Here is a 16,226-nt window from a genome sequence, read left to right as displayed (position 1 = left end):
CAGCCATAGAGTAATTCAATTTAACAAATACAATTATAATTGATGGATTCGACCGTTACTTGATGGAAGTTCATTTTATCTAACAATAAAACACTGAAAACGTTTGTTTTCTATACCTCCACAAAATTTATTATAACTAAGTGGCTACAGCTGTTTCGGCTACAGCTGTTTCGGCATCACTTGAGAAAGGCACTCTGCCGAAACAGCTGTAGCCACTTAGTTATAATAAATTTTGTGGAGGTATAGAAAACAAACGTTTTCAGTGTTTTATTGTTAAATACAACTATTGTTGTAGGTGAAGATGTAGACTTGCTCGTATTACTCACTGGTAGAACTCCAATCGAAAAAACTATCTTTTTTTTTAAACCTGGAAAAGCTCAACACCAATCGGAAATATATTCATCGAAAAGTTTATCTACTTTTGCAAAATGTCAAAATCATATACTATTTTTACACGCAATAACTGGCTGTGATACGACATCTGCATTTTTCAGGAGGGGTAAAACGACTGTTTTTAAAATGTTTGAAAAACAAGATTTACTTGAATGTGCTGAAGTTTTTAAAAAAACTAATTCAACTCCACAAAAAGTTATTTCCAACGGAATTAGCTTTCTTCTCTCTATGTATGTAGCTTCTAAGAAAACTACGTGCTTAGATAAGTTTCGATATGCATGTTTTTTTAAATGTACTCGAAACAAAAACCAAGTGAAGTTATCTTGTCTTCCTTCAACCTCAGCGGCTGCTCATCAACATCTTTTTCGGGTATATTACCAAGTTCAAGTGTGGCTTGGTTATCAGCTAGATCCAAAAGACTGGGGATGGAAATTAGTCGACAGTTCATTAGAACCAATTCAAACTTTACTCCCCCCTGCGCCGGAAAAACTCCTGAACACAATTTTTTGCAACTGTAAAAAGGGATGTAGCGCCAAATGTGGTTGCAAAAAAGTTGGACTGTTTTGTTCGGTAGCATGTACTAATTGTCAAAACCGGTCGTGCTCCAATGTTGAATCACCAACAATTGAGGATTCATTTGATTCTATCGAGGAGCCATGCGATGTGTCATTATTGGGACAATTTACTTGCACCCAGGATGAACAAGAAGAAGAAGAACAAGAAGAAGAAGAAGAAGAACTAGAAGATAAAGAAGAGGAAGAAGAACAATGAGAAGAAGAACAAGGGAAGCAGAAGTATTAGAAAATTATGAACCAGTTTGATAAATTTCCCTTTTTTTAATTTATACCGCTTTATATAAAGTTTAATCATTTTTAATCCTTGCCAATATCAATTATTAAATAGCTTTAAATTACCACGTTAAAAAACGCGCTAAGTACACTACCTCAAAGGTGGTGTAGAAACGTGTGCGCATATTAGGACGATTACCACTTTTTGAATCATTATATCTCAAAAACGGTGGCTCCCAGGAAAAAAGTAATAAGGCATTTTTTATAGATAATTATCTAATCTACATTTTTTGTTAGCACCAATTTTACCATAAAACTTACCGTTTCGCTGAAAATCGCTAAAAACCATATTTGGTGTCCTTTCACCCCGCGTAAAATTTTTAGCAGGGGTCGGATTTATGAGGAGTTTTTAGATTTCACTTATGATGGTATTTTTAACAATCCTGCCAATTTTCAGCTTGATGGTAATTTTTACTATACGATCAATACGAACTGCTGTGCCATAAAATTTTTAAAGCACTAGTGCCTTAAAGTAGCATTTTTAACGCTCGTGTGGAGTGCTAAAATAGTATATTGTGCAACAAGTGCAGAAAGGTACTAATTTCTCACGAGTTTGAAAAGTTGCGGTACGAGCGCAAGCGAGTGCCGCAATTCAAACGAGTGAGAAATTACCTTTCTGCACATGTTTCACACTATATTTTTTCTACAAGCACAGTTTTTCCTAAAAGTAAAAATCACAATTTCCAAACGACGATTAATTATAATAGGTACCTATGTGATAAATTTTAAACTGTATTTAATTAATACCTACTGCTCAATTTAAATTCCTTATACCTAAATAAATTGCACAGAAATCAGTTAAAAAATTAATGCACTGCCTTAATTTGTTTAAATTTAAACAATTATTACACATTATTGACATTATATTTATGCAGTCACGGATTTACACAAAACCTACTTCATTCGACGTCTCTTGCACAGGTTGCTAAATCCTTATTGGTTATTTGATAATTATAAAATGTTTAATAAGAATAAAATTGTAAAATAAAACAGTTGTAACATCCATAATTTAGTTTCTATGCTATAGTTAAATATAATAATTGTCTTATAGGTTATACAGGGTGTCCAGAAACTCTACCGACAAATGAAGACAGGAGATTCCTCATATAATTTAAAGACAATTTAACCCAATTCACCTAGTCCGAAAATGCTTCCTAAGCGAGCTAGAGCTCTTTGAAGATGGCGTCATGTAATTAGTTTTTCTTAAATACCTCCAGAACGCTTATATTTAGAAAAACGAAAATTGGTATGCTTATTTACTTTTCAGAAATAAATCGATTTCATCCATTGCGAATTTCTGGTCATAGGCGTCCGTTTTGGGTAGGGCAATGGTTATTATATCGTCTAACTTTTTTGTATTTAATTTTTAAGCATTTTTGACTCTGAATTATTAAATTGTGAGGTATTCCAGTACTAAAAAGTACTCTTACTTTAAGTCGATAGGATAAACCGTTTTCTAGAAAAATCGATTTGAAAATTTTTCGTTCTTTGAATTTCAAAAAAAAAAGATTAAAAGAAACTATTTAGAAAGATAAAAACTGGTACATTTATTTATATTCCAGAGATTAATCGATTTCATTAATGGCGACTTTCTAGAAACGGTCATAGGCGTCCGTTTTGGGTAGGTCAACAGTTATTTTATAGCATAACTTTATTGTCTCTAATTTTTAAGTATTTTTGACACTAGATTGTTCAATTATGAGATATTCGAGTACTAAAAGTTACTCTTGCTTTAAGTTGGTAAAATACATCGTTTGTTTAATTTTTTTTTTCAATTTTTTTTTTTCAAATTCTCAAAACTAAAAACATTCAAATCGATTTTTCTAGAAAACGGTGTGTCCTACCGACTTAAAGTAAGAGTACCTTTTAGTACTAGAATACCTCACAATTTAATAATCCAGTATCAAAAATGCTTAAAAGTTGAAGACAAAAAGTTATGCGATAAAATAACCGTTGCCCTACCCAAAACGGACGCCTATGACCGGTACTAGAAATTCGCAATGGATGGAATCGATACATTTCTGGAAAGTAAATATGTACACAAATTTTCGTTTTTCTAGATAGAAGCGTTCTGGAGGTATTTAAGAGAAACTAATTACATGGCGCCATCTTCAAAGAGCTCTAGCTCCCTTAGGAAGCATTTTCGGACTAGGTGAATTGGCTTAAATTGTCTTACAATTATCTGAGGAATCTCCTGTCTTCGTTTGTCGGTAGAGTTTCTGGACACCCTGTATATTTGTTTAAAGTTTAACCACGGATGTAAACAGAATATAACGTTACTCAGAATGCGGTAGTCCACGGATGTAAACAGAATATAACGTTACTCAGAATGTGGTAGTCAACTGTGCAGAAAAGAACTTTGCGGCACAGAAACGTCACTTTGCGGCACAAAAACGTCACTTTTCTGCACACTAATGTCAAATATCTTATACTGTGAGAAAATATCAAGTTTGCTAACATAAAACCGTGCAGAAAAGTGCACTTTGAATAGTGGTTGTAGAAAAATGGCATTTTTAACACGGTTGTAGAAAAATGTATTTTTTAGATTATTTTTACGTTTGCTATTCTTCTTGCTTGTTTAAAAAAATATTTTATGGATTTTACAATAAACCTTTATAGTTAATGCATGTGTTTTCTTGTTAAAAACTGACAACGAATAGCAATGAAGGGGGCCCCTGATCCTCCAGTGCCCAGGGCCCGAAGTTAGGTTAAACCGGCACTGGATTGGGGAGGCCTATTTCCAAATATGGACCGAAGAAGGCTCATTAGATAGATAGATAGATAGATAGATAGATAGGCATGGGGTTGGTATAGCAATATCCAACCTTCTATAGGAAACGGAACTATTAGAAGATATTTTTATAAATAGTTTAAAATATATACTTACTGGCAGTCCAGCAAACTTATTTTCGAAGGTCCAAGATGTGCTTTTGATTTTTGTATTAAATGATTCAGAAAATATTAGTTTTCCTTTGCATGTGTTTTGTCCATTATTAATAACAGTCACAGATGGATCGCAAATATTAACATTAGGAACTGTTGGTGGACTGGGTGTCGTAGTAGTTGTTGTAGTTGTCGTTGTCGTCGTTGTCGTAGGTTCAGTGATAACGCTAGGTCTGCTCTCACCGGTGTCTTTATTTTTATCTCTACCTGGTGGTTTTTTAATCAAGTCTAAAATATAACCAATGCACTGTATTGTGTTTATTAAATATTATAATGATGGGAAAATAATAAAGCAGGAAGCAAGGTTTAGATATCTTGGAATAGATATAACCAGTTAAGAAGATGTTGAAGAGGAAGTACGACAACAAAGCTTAAAAGCAAGTCAAGCGGCGGGATCTCTTAATGACACAATCTGGAAGAACAAACACTTAAGACAAGACACAAAAGCAAGAATCTATAAAGTAGCAATTAGACCTATATTGACATACACGGCGGAAACAAGACCTGACATATCTAAAACGAGACGACTACTAGAAACAACTCCGACAAGAGATGAAAATATTCCGACGAATATCAGGAAAAAGTCTGTTGGATAGGGAGAGAAGCGAAAACATAAGAAGATCATGCAATGTAGAACACATACATGGATGGGTGACAAAACTAAAACAGGAGTGGAACGAACACATTAGTAGAGTGGCAGAGGATAGGATAGTACGAATAGCACGAGATAAGTCACCAAATGGACGAAGAAGTATTGGCAGACCAAGAAAAAAATCATGAAGAAACAAGCTTTAAAGCTTACATACAAGAACGAAAAAGAAGAAGAATATAAAATGTGGTTCAACATATTGAACTTATTGTTATGGCAATGCTGGATAGATGTTTAAAATACTAGCTCTTGACCATAAGCTCTTAGCTCTTAGCTCATAAGCTGTTTTAACATCAGAGATGTTAGATAACTTCGTAGTACTGTTGGCTGAACCGAGTCGCTTAACAGTAGAGAAATCAATGCTTGTAATTAGCTTAAAAAATAGACTGATGAATGAGGAAATGCGTAGACAAACGAAGGAAGACATTATCGAACATATAACAAAGATGGAGATGGGCGGGACATGTTGCAAGAATGAAAGACAACAGGTGGAAAAAATTAATTGAATGGAGACCACTGGCAGACGAGTAAAGACAGGGAAAACCCTCTAACGCGATGGACCGAAGACTTGAAATGAATTGTGACCAATTGGATAATAGAGGCTCAGAAAAGAAATAGGTGGAAATGTTTAGAGGAAGCCTATGTTCAACGATGGTCAAATCCAAGACATATTTAGGATGAGATGGCAATGTTTACTTCACCACATAAGTATTATTTGCCCTGTAAAATTTGGCATATTTTCCAAGCTTGAAGAATATTATAGCCTAGATTTTTATTTTAAACTTTTATATATAAAGGAATTATGTCGCACTAAGAACTATATTATTTTCTGTTCTCTTTATGGTATGGATACATGGACTCTTAATCAACAATGTCCCAATATATTGGAAGCATTTGAAATGTGGACATATTGAAGAATGCTGAGGATCTCCTGGACAGACAGAATAACCAATGAATAAGTACTAAGAAGAATAGAGAACAGCAGGGAGGTAGACATGTAATGAGAGGCCCCAAATATAGGTTGTTGCAAAATATTATCGAAGGAAAAATATCAGGCAAACGCAGTCCAGAACGAAGAAGAACCTCATGGTTGATAGACTTGCGAGATTGGTATTGTGTTGATACAAACATGCTATTTAGGGTGGCAGTGAATATCAAATTAAGATAGCTATGATGGTAACCAAGGTTCTGAAGAGACATTGTACATGAAGAAGAATATCAAAATAAGAAAACTGCAATACTTGGGTCATATAACACGTGGTGACAGATATGAACTAAAATTTATTATGTAGGTAAAGATTCAAGGAAGGCGCAGCATAGGTAGAAGAACAATTTCCTGGCTGAGAAATCTCAGAGAATAGTTTGGATGTAGCTCAACTCAACTCTTTTGGGCTGTAGTGCCAAAAGCTAGAATAACAATGATGAATGCCAACCTTCGTCGCGGAGATGGCATGTAAAGAACAAGAAGAACTATATAGACTAAAATAAATTTACTTACTTGTAACTGTAAACACTTGGTCGTCTTTAGGATAACCTCTTTTTTCATTTTCATCACCATATTCCACGTATGTCCAATAATATATCTTATCGCCCACTCTTAACTTTGTTGATCTGTCACTAAATGTCCACATACCATTGACAGGCCGAAGAATATCTCTCGAAAAAGTTCCTGCTTCCCTGCCGTCCATTTCCTGATTAATATTACCATGGAAAGAGAACAGTTTGATCCCGTCTTCATCTGTAATGTAAAATGATGCATACAATAGGGAAATTTGACTGTAAAGTAATGTATAGCGTACCCTCTGAGTGGAAAAAGTCCATAACTACCCCTATCTACAAAAAGGGTGGTAGAAAAAATGGCAATAATTACAGGGGCATTAGTGTGACCAGCTCAGTTGGAAGACTGTACGGACGTATAATAAAGAAACGGATAGAAAAGGAGTGGCAAGATTCTGAAGAACAAAGCGGATTTAGGGTAGGTAGATCATGCGCAGATAACATCTTCTGCATAAGGCAACTACTAGAAAAACGTTCTGTTGGAAATCTAGAAACTCACATAGTATTTGTAGACTTAAAAAAAAAAAAAGCATACGATACCGATCTCAGAGAAAAAATGTTTGAGGTATTACAACAAACCACTTTAAATGAAAAATACATCCAAACAATAAAAGATCTCTTATGCCAATGCAACAGCAGCAATTAAAAATGGAACGAAACTTTCAAATACCTTTTAAACTTCGAAAGGTCTTTTGCTGGGATGCTGTCGTCGCTCACTATATTTAAAATTTACCTTACACATGTGTTAAAATATTGGACTAGGAAATGCCAAACAATGGGAATACCAGTAGGAGATTCTTATTTGTATACGTTGCTATTTGCTGACGACCAAGTTGTGAATGCTGCTGATAAAGAAGACGCCAGTTACATGATTAGAAAATTGAAAGAAGAGTACCAAAAATGGGGTTTGGAAATTAGCATAGAGAAAACTGAATTCCTTGTAGTCGAAGGTGATACTGAAGACTTAGAATTAGAAGGGGAATACATAAAAATATGTGATAAATTTAAATATCTAGGTTCTATTTTTGACAAAAACTCCACATGCGATCAGAATATAGAATATCGAATAAGTCAAGGAAGAAAAGCTATACAGCTGCTGAATGGCATTTTGTGGAGGAAAGGACTGCAAATTCAGACAAAGAAAAGAATATACCAAACTATCGTGGAAAGAATTGTCCTGTACAACTCGGAAGTAAAAGACCGACAAAATAAAAGACTTTAGAAATGGACGCGCTTAGAAGAAGCTGCAGAATATCTAAACTACAGCATATCCCAAACGATGAAATAACAGAAAAAATGCAAGCAGAAAAGGATATTATAGACAGAATAGAACAAAAATGATTAATATGGTACGGACATGTCCAGAGAATGGGAACAACAATATGGTCCATGAAAATGATCCAGTATGTACCACCCGAGAGAAGAAAAAGCGGCAGGCCGAAGAGACATGGATACAAGATGTAGAGAAAGCAATGAACAGTAAACAACACGAGGAAGATATTCGTGATGGAAGAGCATGGCGAATAGGATGCGGGAAACGGCGTATGCTGTAGAACACCCGATATATTGTTATGATCTGCTTCTTATTAATTTTATATTAATTATTATTTATTTGATTAATGATTTAATTGTCGCAAATCATACATAAAAAATGAATAAAAAATCTCAGGGTACCTTTTTATAATATCAAGAAAATGTCTAAATTATCTTACGTTATACTTCTCTTCTCTCGTGTGTTCAGTATCTCTTAGTTGATCCTAATCGGGATAAAATACGGAAAAGAAATAAATCAAAATATAAAATAAACATACAGAATTGTCTTTTATTTATCAAATCGATACTCTAAAAATCTATCAAATCTAAAACCTGTGGACATAGATGTCCGAATGGAATTTATACCATTTAAATTTATTCAAGTTAAAAAAAACAATTTATCGGTTTGTTCCCGATGACTTTGGTACAACAAAATAAACAAAACCAAATTATGTATTCGCAAGATTAGCTATACTCCCTATTTACTTTCTGAAATATTGGAATTTTAATTCCTACGCTTTTTACTCAAAATTTTAGTTTCCGAACATAAAAATATCTTTCACATAAGTTGACTGACCTTTTGCTTCACTCATTCTGATGTCTTCTCGTGACCCAAAACAGCTCTCCCTCGTTGACTATGTTAAAGGCTACTCATCAAAGCCCTCTCCGTTCTCCAGCTTCAAAACTACCAGCATAACAGCACCAATTCTCCAACAAGCCAGTGCTCTTTTGACCAGTACTCGATTCAAACAAAACTCCAAAAATTCTCTGCTCTCCTTCTCACAATAATACAGAATCAAAGAGGTATTTCGTCTCAATTTGATCTGTCTCTCGTTCCACTTTTCAGCACTATTCTCCACTATCAAACAACCACTGGTACTTGCTAACTATCTATCCACGAAAACGTCGAACTGCTCCTCAGCGATGCCAATAACATAATGCCTTCTTTTTCAAACTCACTCAATCATTCAAACCACTTTTCCCCTTCCAAATTGCCAAGAATCAGAAACATTTCTATTTTCCATTCGATAAACAAACAGTCATTCTTTCAAATTTATTCCGACCACCTTAATTACTTTCGGGGAAACTCTACAACATTTACTCGGGTTGAAACAAAGATATTAAAATTCCAAACTTTCTTTTAAACCATTTTTCTAGAAAATGATAATTACCTCTACCTGTGGATTCTATAGTTCCCGTAATAAACAATCTTTTTCCATTTTAAACCTAAATACATCGTCCTTTTCACTTTAATTATTCACAAAAGTCTTTAATGGTTCATCGGAAAGCTCATTAAAAAAGAAATCCACTTACATCCAAACTAAATTCTAATAAATATTTACAGATCAATATACAGGGTGTATCAAATTTATGTGCCCGCGTTATTTAAAAAAAATTAATTTAATTTTCATTTTGCCTTTGATTGATAAATTGAAAACACAATAACATCCCCGCCTTGTTTTGAGATAAAATCAGTATTAATAAGTGCAACAAAAAAATGATTTTCTCTCGACAACAACACTTTTCTATTGTGTCAAGATATTGAGTCCCACCTGAAAAACAATTGCTTTCTTTTTCCCAGTGTCTGTACTTAGATGGGATAGGGTAAGTTTTCGATCGAAAATTTCCTAAGTCTTTAGTCTCAAATGAATTTTTATACTTTTTGGCTACTCTGTTTTCTTCATTCATTAAATTGTCACATTCCCTCAATATTACACACAGTTCCTTCTCCTTTTCTTCTCCACATATCAATTTTATTTCTTCTTTTTTCTTTCTTAATCTCTCAGCTTTGTTTAACTTATCCACATACCTTCTCTCATCACGATCTTGACATTTATCTTTATCCTCTTCGTCTTCATAGGAATATTCCCTCCATGATTTAAAATCATACCAAAACGAATAAATGTGTTCCACCTCTTCCTTTGTCGAATTTTCAGTTCCTAATTTGGGCACCCGTGTTTTTTCAGACCATCGGGAGTTTAAGTCAAAATAATACGTAAACGTTTTATCAAAGTCTTTTTTTATGTCACTAGTACAAGGTAGATCATTGTCGAATTGTGGATCAACAGAATCGTACGCTCTTCTCCTACTTATATTTCCTAGAGTTTCATAAACCATTGTTATACAGGTAAAATAGTCATCATCTGTTTTGATTTCTTCCCCTAGCGCTTTACGTTTGTCAGGATGTTGCTTTAAGACTTTCTTCCTGTAGGCAGTTTTGATAATGTCATCTGTTGCTTTGTATCTTATATTTGGGATACCTAGGACTTTGTAATGATCTTGTGACTTCCATTCTTTAGGGTCTATACTTCTCAAATATTCTACATCGTCTTCATAGTCCACGGTTTCTGGAGTTAGTTCTTCCTCTTTGTCCCCTTTTGGAATATCAACTTCTAGTTCGATTAAGGGATGTTGCACAAAACGAAGTTCAGGTTCTCCTCCGCCTACATTTTCGTAAATAAAATAATATCTCAGCGCGACTGCTGTGCAAATACCACTTTTTTCAATCCTGGCTTCTCCCCTGTTTACTTCTTCTTCAAATAACACAGTCTCAAAGGTATCTCTTTCGCCTTCTTTTTCTATTCTGATCTCTTCTTCTTCTGGGCTCATCTCTTCTTTTGATGAAACCCAAGCTTCATTTTCTTGTGTCACTATTTTTTCTTCTTTTTCTTCTTCTGGGCTCATCTCTTTTTTCGAGGAATCCCAGGCTTCATTGTCTTTATTTATCTTCTGTTACTTTCTCCTCTTTCTTCTCTGTCCTTGCTTCATTGCCAAATTCATTTCCACCGTTTGTTTTTTGTCAAAATTATCCTTTTTCCATTTCTCATGTTCCTTGTCCATTTCCAGAATGTCCTATTCTTTTTCTTTTGCTTGTTTTGTTTCCTGTTGATTGTTATCAATTTTTTGTTGTGTTTCCTTCATCGCTCGTTTTGTTTCTTCCTGATTTTCTTGCATTTTATCCATTTTATCCATCTTTTTTGATGTTTCTTCCTGATTTTTATCCCTTTTATTTAATATTTCATCCCATTTTTGTAACTGGAGTTGCATCAGTGGTATTACTTTATCTATTCCTGATAATTCCTGTTGTTCTGATGCCATGATTTTTGTTTCGAACATGTCTTCAAAAATTATCCCCGTCTAATATGAAATTCGAAAATACCTTGTATGCTGTCGAGACGAAAATTTTTCTCTCCCCAAATAAATCAATTTATCCCACAAATTTTAAAATATTTCAAAATTCAAATCAATCAAAAATTAAATAAATATGTAAAAACTGTACCTAGATAAAAAAATTAAGTCAAAAAAATATTTCAAAAATTTTAAATATATCAACTTTTTCCGACGGGCAAATAAATTTTTCTTCACCTGTTTTTCCGTTTCCTACTCCCTTCAAATTCACAACCAGAGATACTTTAATGTCCTACGTTGGCTCGCCGTGTTGTTATGATCTGCTTCTTATTAATTTTATATTAATTATTATTTATTTGATTAATTATTTAATTGTCGCAAATCATACATCAAAAATGAATAAAAAATCTCAGGGTGCCTTTTTATAATATCAAGAAAATGTCTAAATTATCTTACGTTATACTTATCTTCTCTCGTGGGTTCAGTATCTCTTAGTTGATCCTAATCAGGATAAAATAGGGAAAAGAAATAAAGCAAAATATAAAATAAACATACAGAATTGTCTTTTATTTATCAAATCGATACTCTAAAAATCTATCAAATCTAAAACCTGTGGACACAGATGTCCGAATGAAATTTCTACCATTTAAATTTATTCTAGTTAAAAAAAACAATTTATCGGTTTGTTCCCAATGACTTTGGTACAACAAAATAAACAAAACCAAATTATGTATTCGCAAGATTAGCTATACTCCCTATTTACTTTCTGAAATATTGGAATTTTAATTCCTACGCTTTTTACTCAAAATTTTAGTTTCCGAACATAAAAATATCTTTCACATAAGTTGACTGACCTTTTGCTTCACTCACTCTGATGTCTTCTCGTGACCCAAAACAGCTCTCCCTCGTTGACTATGTTAAAGGCTACTCATCAAAGCCCTCTCCGTTCTCCAGCTTCAAAACTATCAGCATACCAGCACCAATTCTCCAACAAGCCAGGGCTCTTTTGACCAGTACTCGATTCAAACAAAACTCCAAAAATTCTCTGCTCTCCTTCTCACAATAATACAGAATAAAAGAGGTATTTCGTCTCAATTTTATCTGTCTCTCGTTCCACTTTTCAGCACTATTCTCCACTATCAAACAACCACTGGTACTTGCTAACTATCTATCCACGAAAACGTCGAACTGCTCCTCAGCGATGCCAATAACATAATGCCTTCTTTTTCAAACTCACTCAATCATTCAAACCACTTTTCCCCTTCCAAATTGCCAAGAATCAGAAACATTTCTCTTTTCCATTCGATAAACAAACAGTCATTCTTTAAAATTTATTCCGACCATCTTAATTACTTTCGGGGAAACTCTAAAACATTTACTCGGGTTGAAACAAAGATATTAAAATTCCAAACTTTCTTTTAAACCATTTTTCTAGAAAATGATAATTACCTCTACCTGTGGATTCTATAGTTCCCGTAATAAACAATCTTTTTCCATTTTAAACCTAAATACATCGTCCTTTTCACTTTAATTATTCACAAAAGTCTTTAATGGTTCATCGGAAAGCTCATTAAAAAAGAAATCCACTTACATCCAAACTAAATTCTAATAAATATTTACAGATCAATATACAGGGTGTATCAAATTTATGTGCCCGCGTTATTTAAAAAAAAATTAATTTAATTTTCATTTTGCCTTTGATTGATAAATTGAAAACACAATAATATATAAGTAATATATAGATAATTTTTATAGAAAAAATTTATTTATTTATTTTTTCGGGATTTTACGATTTTTCCGGGAGGTGAAAGTAGACCAGTTTTTATTATTTTCTCGAGCTCGATATCATAGAAGATATTGCAAACTTTACCAGCGCGCTTCAATTTGAAGTTCCATTCTGAGAAAAGGGAGCTCGGAAAGCTCTCCCCTCAACTTTACCGTGATGGTACTTTATGAGTACGATCACTTTAACAGATTTTAACTTTTTACGCCTTTTCTGTCCCAACTATATAAATGGGATGATAAAATCTAGATTTTCTTTTATAGTCAGTTCAATTTTTAGCTCTTGATGATAATAAACAATGGAAATATGATTTTAAGAAAAAAATGCTATATTGGTTCCAATTGGTCATAGAAGTTTGTTTTTTAAATAAATCCAAGAGGAAAAAGTTTTTCTTTAGCTGGCTGTATACAATATATTACAAAAAACAAGTAGAATCCTTTATAAAAGGTGTATTTATTAAAATTACCTAAAAAGGGCTACATCACAAGCAGAACTACTTTTCAATCTGATAACAGATCATCATCAGTGCTGACAAAATGCTGACAGCTAACCACCAAAATACAAAAATATTAGGGAGAAAACCTTTAAACTTGATCAGTCATTGAAACATTGACTATAATTATCGAATTAAACATGGATGCCCAAAATATTATATGTATTATGTCCAGGGTACCATCTGACCCCAAATTGTTAATTTGAGGTCAATTTGGGATCAATTTGGCATTAGATGGTACCCTGGGCATAATACATGTGATATTTTTATACGTAACGACGAATATGACATCGGAAGTAATTTACGATGTACCTGGTGCACAGGGTACCTACTGTTTACCTCGTCTTGTGAAATTTTCGGCAAAAAATTTATTAAAAAATTAGTCAAAAATAATTACTTGGGTGTTTTTGGGGTCGCCAACGACGAATATGATATCGGAAGCGACATCCGGAATATCTGGTGCCCATGGTACCTACTTCTTATGGAGTTTTCGGCAGAGTCATTAAAAAATTAGCCAAAAATCATTACTTACGGTTTTTGGGGTCGCTGACGACGAATATGACATCGGAAGTGCTCTACGGTGTACCTGGTGCCCAGGGTACCCTCTGTTTATCTCGTAACTAATGATGTTTGACTAATTTTTTATTGAATTTGCCGAAAACTCCAGAAAACGAGGTAAACAGTAGGTACCCTAAGTACAGGTACTCCGTAAATCACTTACGATGTCATATTCGTCGTCAGCGATCCAAAAGCCCCAAGAGTAATGATTTTTGGCTAATTTTTGAATGAATTTGCCGAAAACTCCATAAGAAGTAGGCACCCTGGGCACCAGGTACTCCGGAGATCGCTTCCGATGTCATATTCGTCGTTAGCGACCCCAAAAATCCCTGGGTAATTATTTTTGATTAATTTTTTAATAAATGTTTTGCCGAAAACTCCACAAGAGAGCGAAACAATAGGTACCCTGGGCACCAAGTACTCTGAAATCACTTCCGATGTCATATTCGTCGTTAGCGGCCCCAAAAACCCCCAAGTAATGACTTTTGACTAATTTTTAATGAATTTTAATGACGAGGTAGGTACCCTTGGCAACAGGTACTTCGGAGATCACTTTTGACGTCATATTCGTTTTCAGCGACCCCAAAAACCCCCAAGTAACAAAATTGAACTCATTTTCGCCGATAATTGACGAGTTTTGAATTTTTTTTTATTGTCTGTTTGAGATGCACTTTAAGAATGCATCTTTTTATGCAGTTTTTCAATATTATATCATGGCTCTGGTTCACAAAGTTTCTTGGCGCTTTTTTTTTCGGAGGAAAGGCCGATTTTAGTGCTTTATGGCTTCGTCTATATAGACAACCAGGTTCAATTAAAGGAGATACGTAAAAATAAAAATAAAAAATTTAAATTATATAAAAACACAGTAAATATTAGTATAAAACATTTTTCTAATATAGTAAATAGACTTGTTATTTACCTGGAATTGATACTGAAAATCCCTTAGGATGATATACTTCCACTGTTGCTGCAGGCACTTCATATTGAGCAAAAACAAAAGCGACGTGGCAAAGAATTAAAATAAAATAATACATCCTTTATGGCTTGAAGACTCAGTAACTGCATTAATAATATCACAAACCAAAACACGGACTGATGACAGTAAGAGATGTTTAACAATAATAATTTTCCTCCAGACTTCTACTTGACAAAGAATGTGAAACTGGTTTTGATTCCCATGTCAAAGCCAGTCATTTAATTACAAATTTAATATCTAAACAAGTCTCAATTAACAGTTAAGTATCAAAATTTTCGATACATCGTCATCATCATACTCGTAAATGACTTTTATAATTAACCAAGCGATAAGTTTAAAATAATAATAAGTTGGAAATTTTTAAAATTAACATAAGTACATTGTATACTGAGTAACAAAATAAGGTTAAAGACCTACATATATACATTTATTCGATTTTAATATTTTTTTCATAAATATTCAGTATAACTTTCTTTTAAAATGAATAAATCTTCAGCTTGATTCGTCAATTTATTGCAAAAGCATTTTCAATAATGTGTTAAGGATACTCGATTTCTTATACACTCATTGACACTTATGGGCATCGTTTTGATGAGGTGGTGAATATGTTTTTCACCATGTCGGCATCTCACATTATTTGTCCGACCATCATGCATCCCAAGACAGAAGCGGGATTCGTCACTTAAGACCAGCTATTTCCATTCCCGGTCCTATAGAACTCCTTCTCTATACCAGAGCAATGTGGACGATAAAAAAAAATGCAAAATTGTCGTATTCTTCGATAAAAGACAAAAACATACAGGGTAAAAAGGCCATATTCATGATGAACGGCATTATGTGGGACCAATCAATATCTGAAGCAAACAAACAGCTCATATACAATACCATACTTAAAAGTATAATTAAAGGGTGATTCATTTAGAGGTACTTTTTTCAAAAAGAAAAAACAATGAAAAAAAATGAATTTTATTTGAAAACCTTTATTGTCGTAAAAAAGAACCATTCTTTACAATTACATACTTCTTAAAGAAAATTTCTTTCAAATGTTGACCATGACTGCGGTTAAGATGGTCCATTCTGAAGTTCGATTTCTCGATGACGCGTTCGAGCATTTTAATTGGTATTTGACCATTGACTCGAGTAATATTAGCCTCCGGTGCCTCAATCATAGCCGGTTTATTCTTGTAGACTTTGGACTTTAGGAGCACCCAGAGGAAAAAGTCTATAGGTGTGATGTCACAGGATATAGACGGCCAATTCACTTGTCCGAAGCGTGAAATAAATTGTTCACCGAATCGTTCCCGCAATAATGCCACGTTTTCACGGAATGTGTGGCAAGTGGTGCCATCTTATTGGAACCAAAT

At 33.9% G+C, this 16,226-nt stretch overlaps 1 protein-coding gene across 1 annotated transcript in view; it reads right to left on the bottom strand.

Moving 5' to 3' along the window:
* LOC126890605 (beta-1,3-glucan-binding protein-like) overlaps positions 1-15,138 on the bottom strand; it is a 39,523-nt gene extending 24,385 nt beyond the window's left edge. The window contains exons 1-3 of the mRNA XM_050659684.1: positions 14,806-15,138; positions 6,332-6,571; positions 4,129-4,412 (exon numbers count right to left, since the gene is read on the bottom strand). Coding sequence (XP_050515641.1) covers positions 4,129-4,412; positions 6,332-6,571; positions 14,806-14,920 — 639 coding nt within the window. The 5' untranslated portion in view covers positions 14,921-15,138. The remainder of the gene's footprint in view (positions 1-4,128; positions 4,413-6,331; positions 6,572-14,805) is intronic.
* Positions 15,139-16,226: the final 1,088 nt, after the last annotated feature.

Source organism: Diabrotica virgifera, chromosome 8, assembly GCF_917563875.1.
Source record: "Diabrotica virgifera virgifera chromosome 8, PGI_DIABVI_V3a".
NCBI lineage: Eukaryota > Metazoa > Arthropoda > Insecta > Coleoptera > Chrysomelidae > Diabrotica > Diabrotica virgifera.
This window is presented reverse-complemented; position numbering and strand designations above follow the sequence as displayed.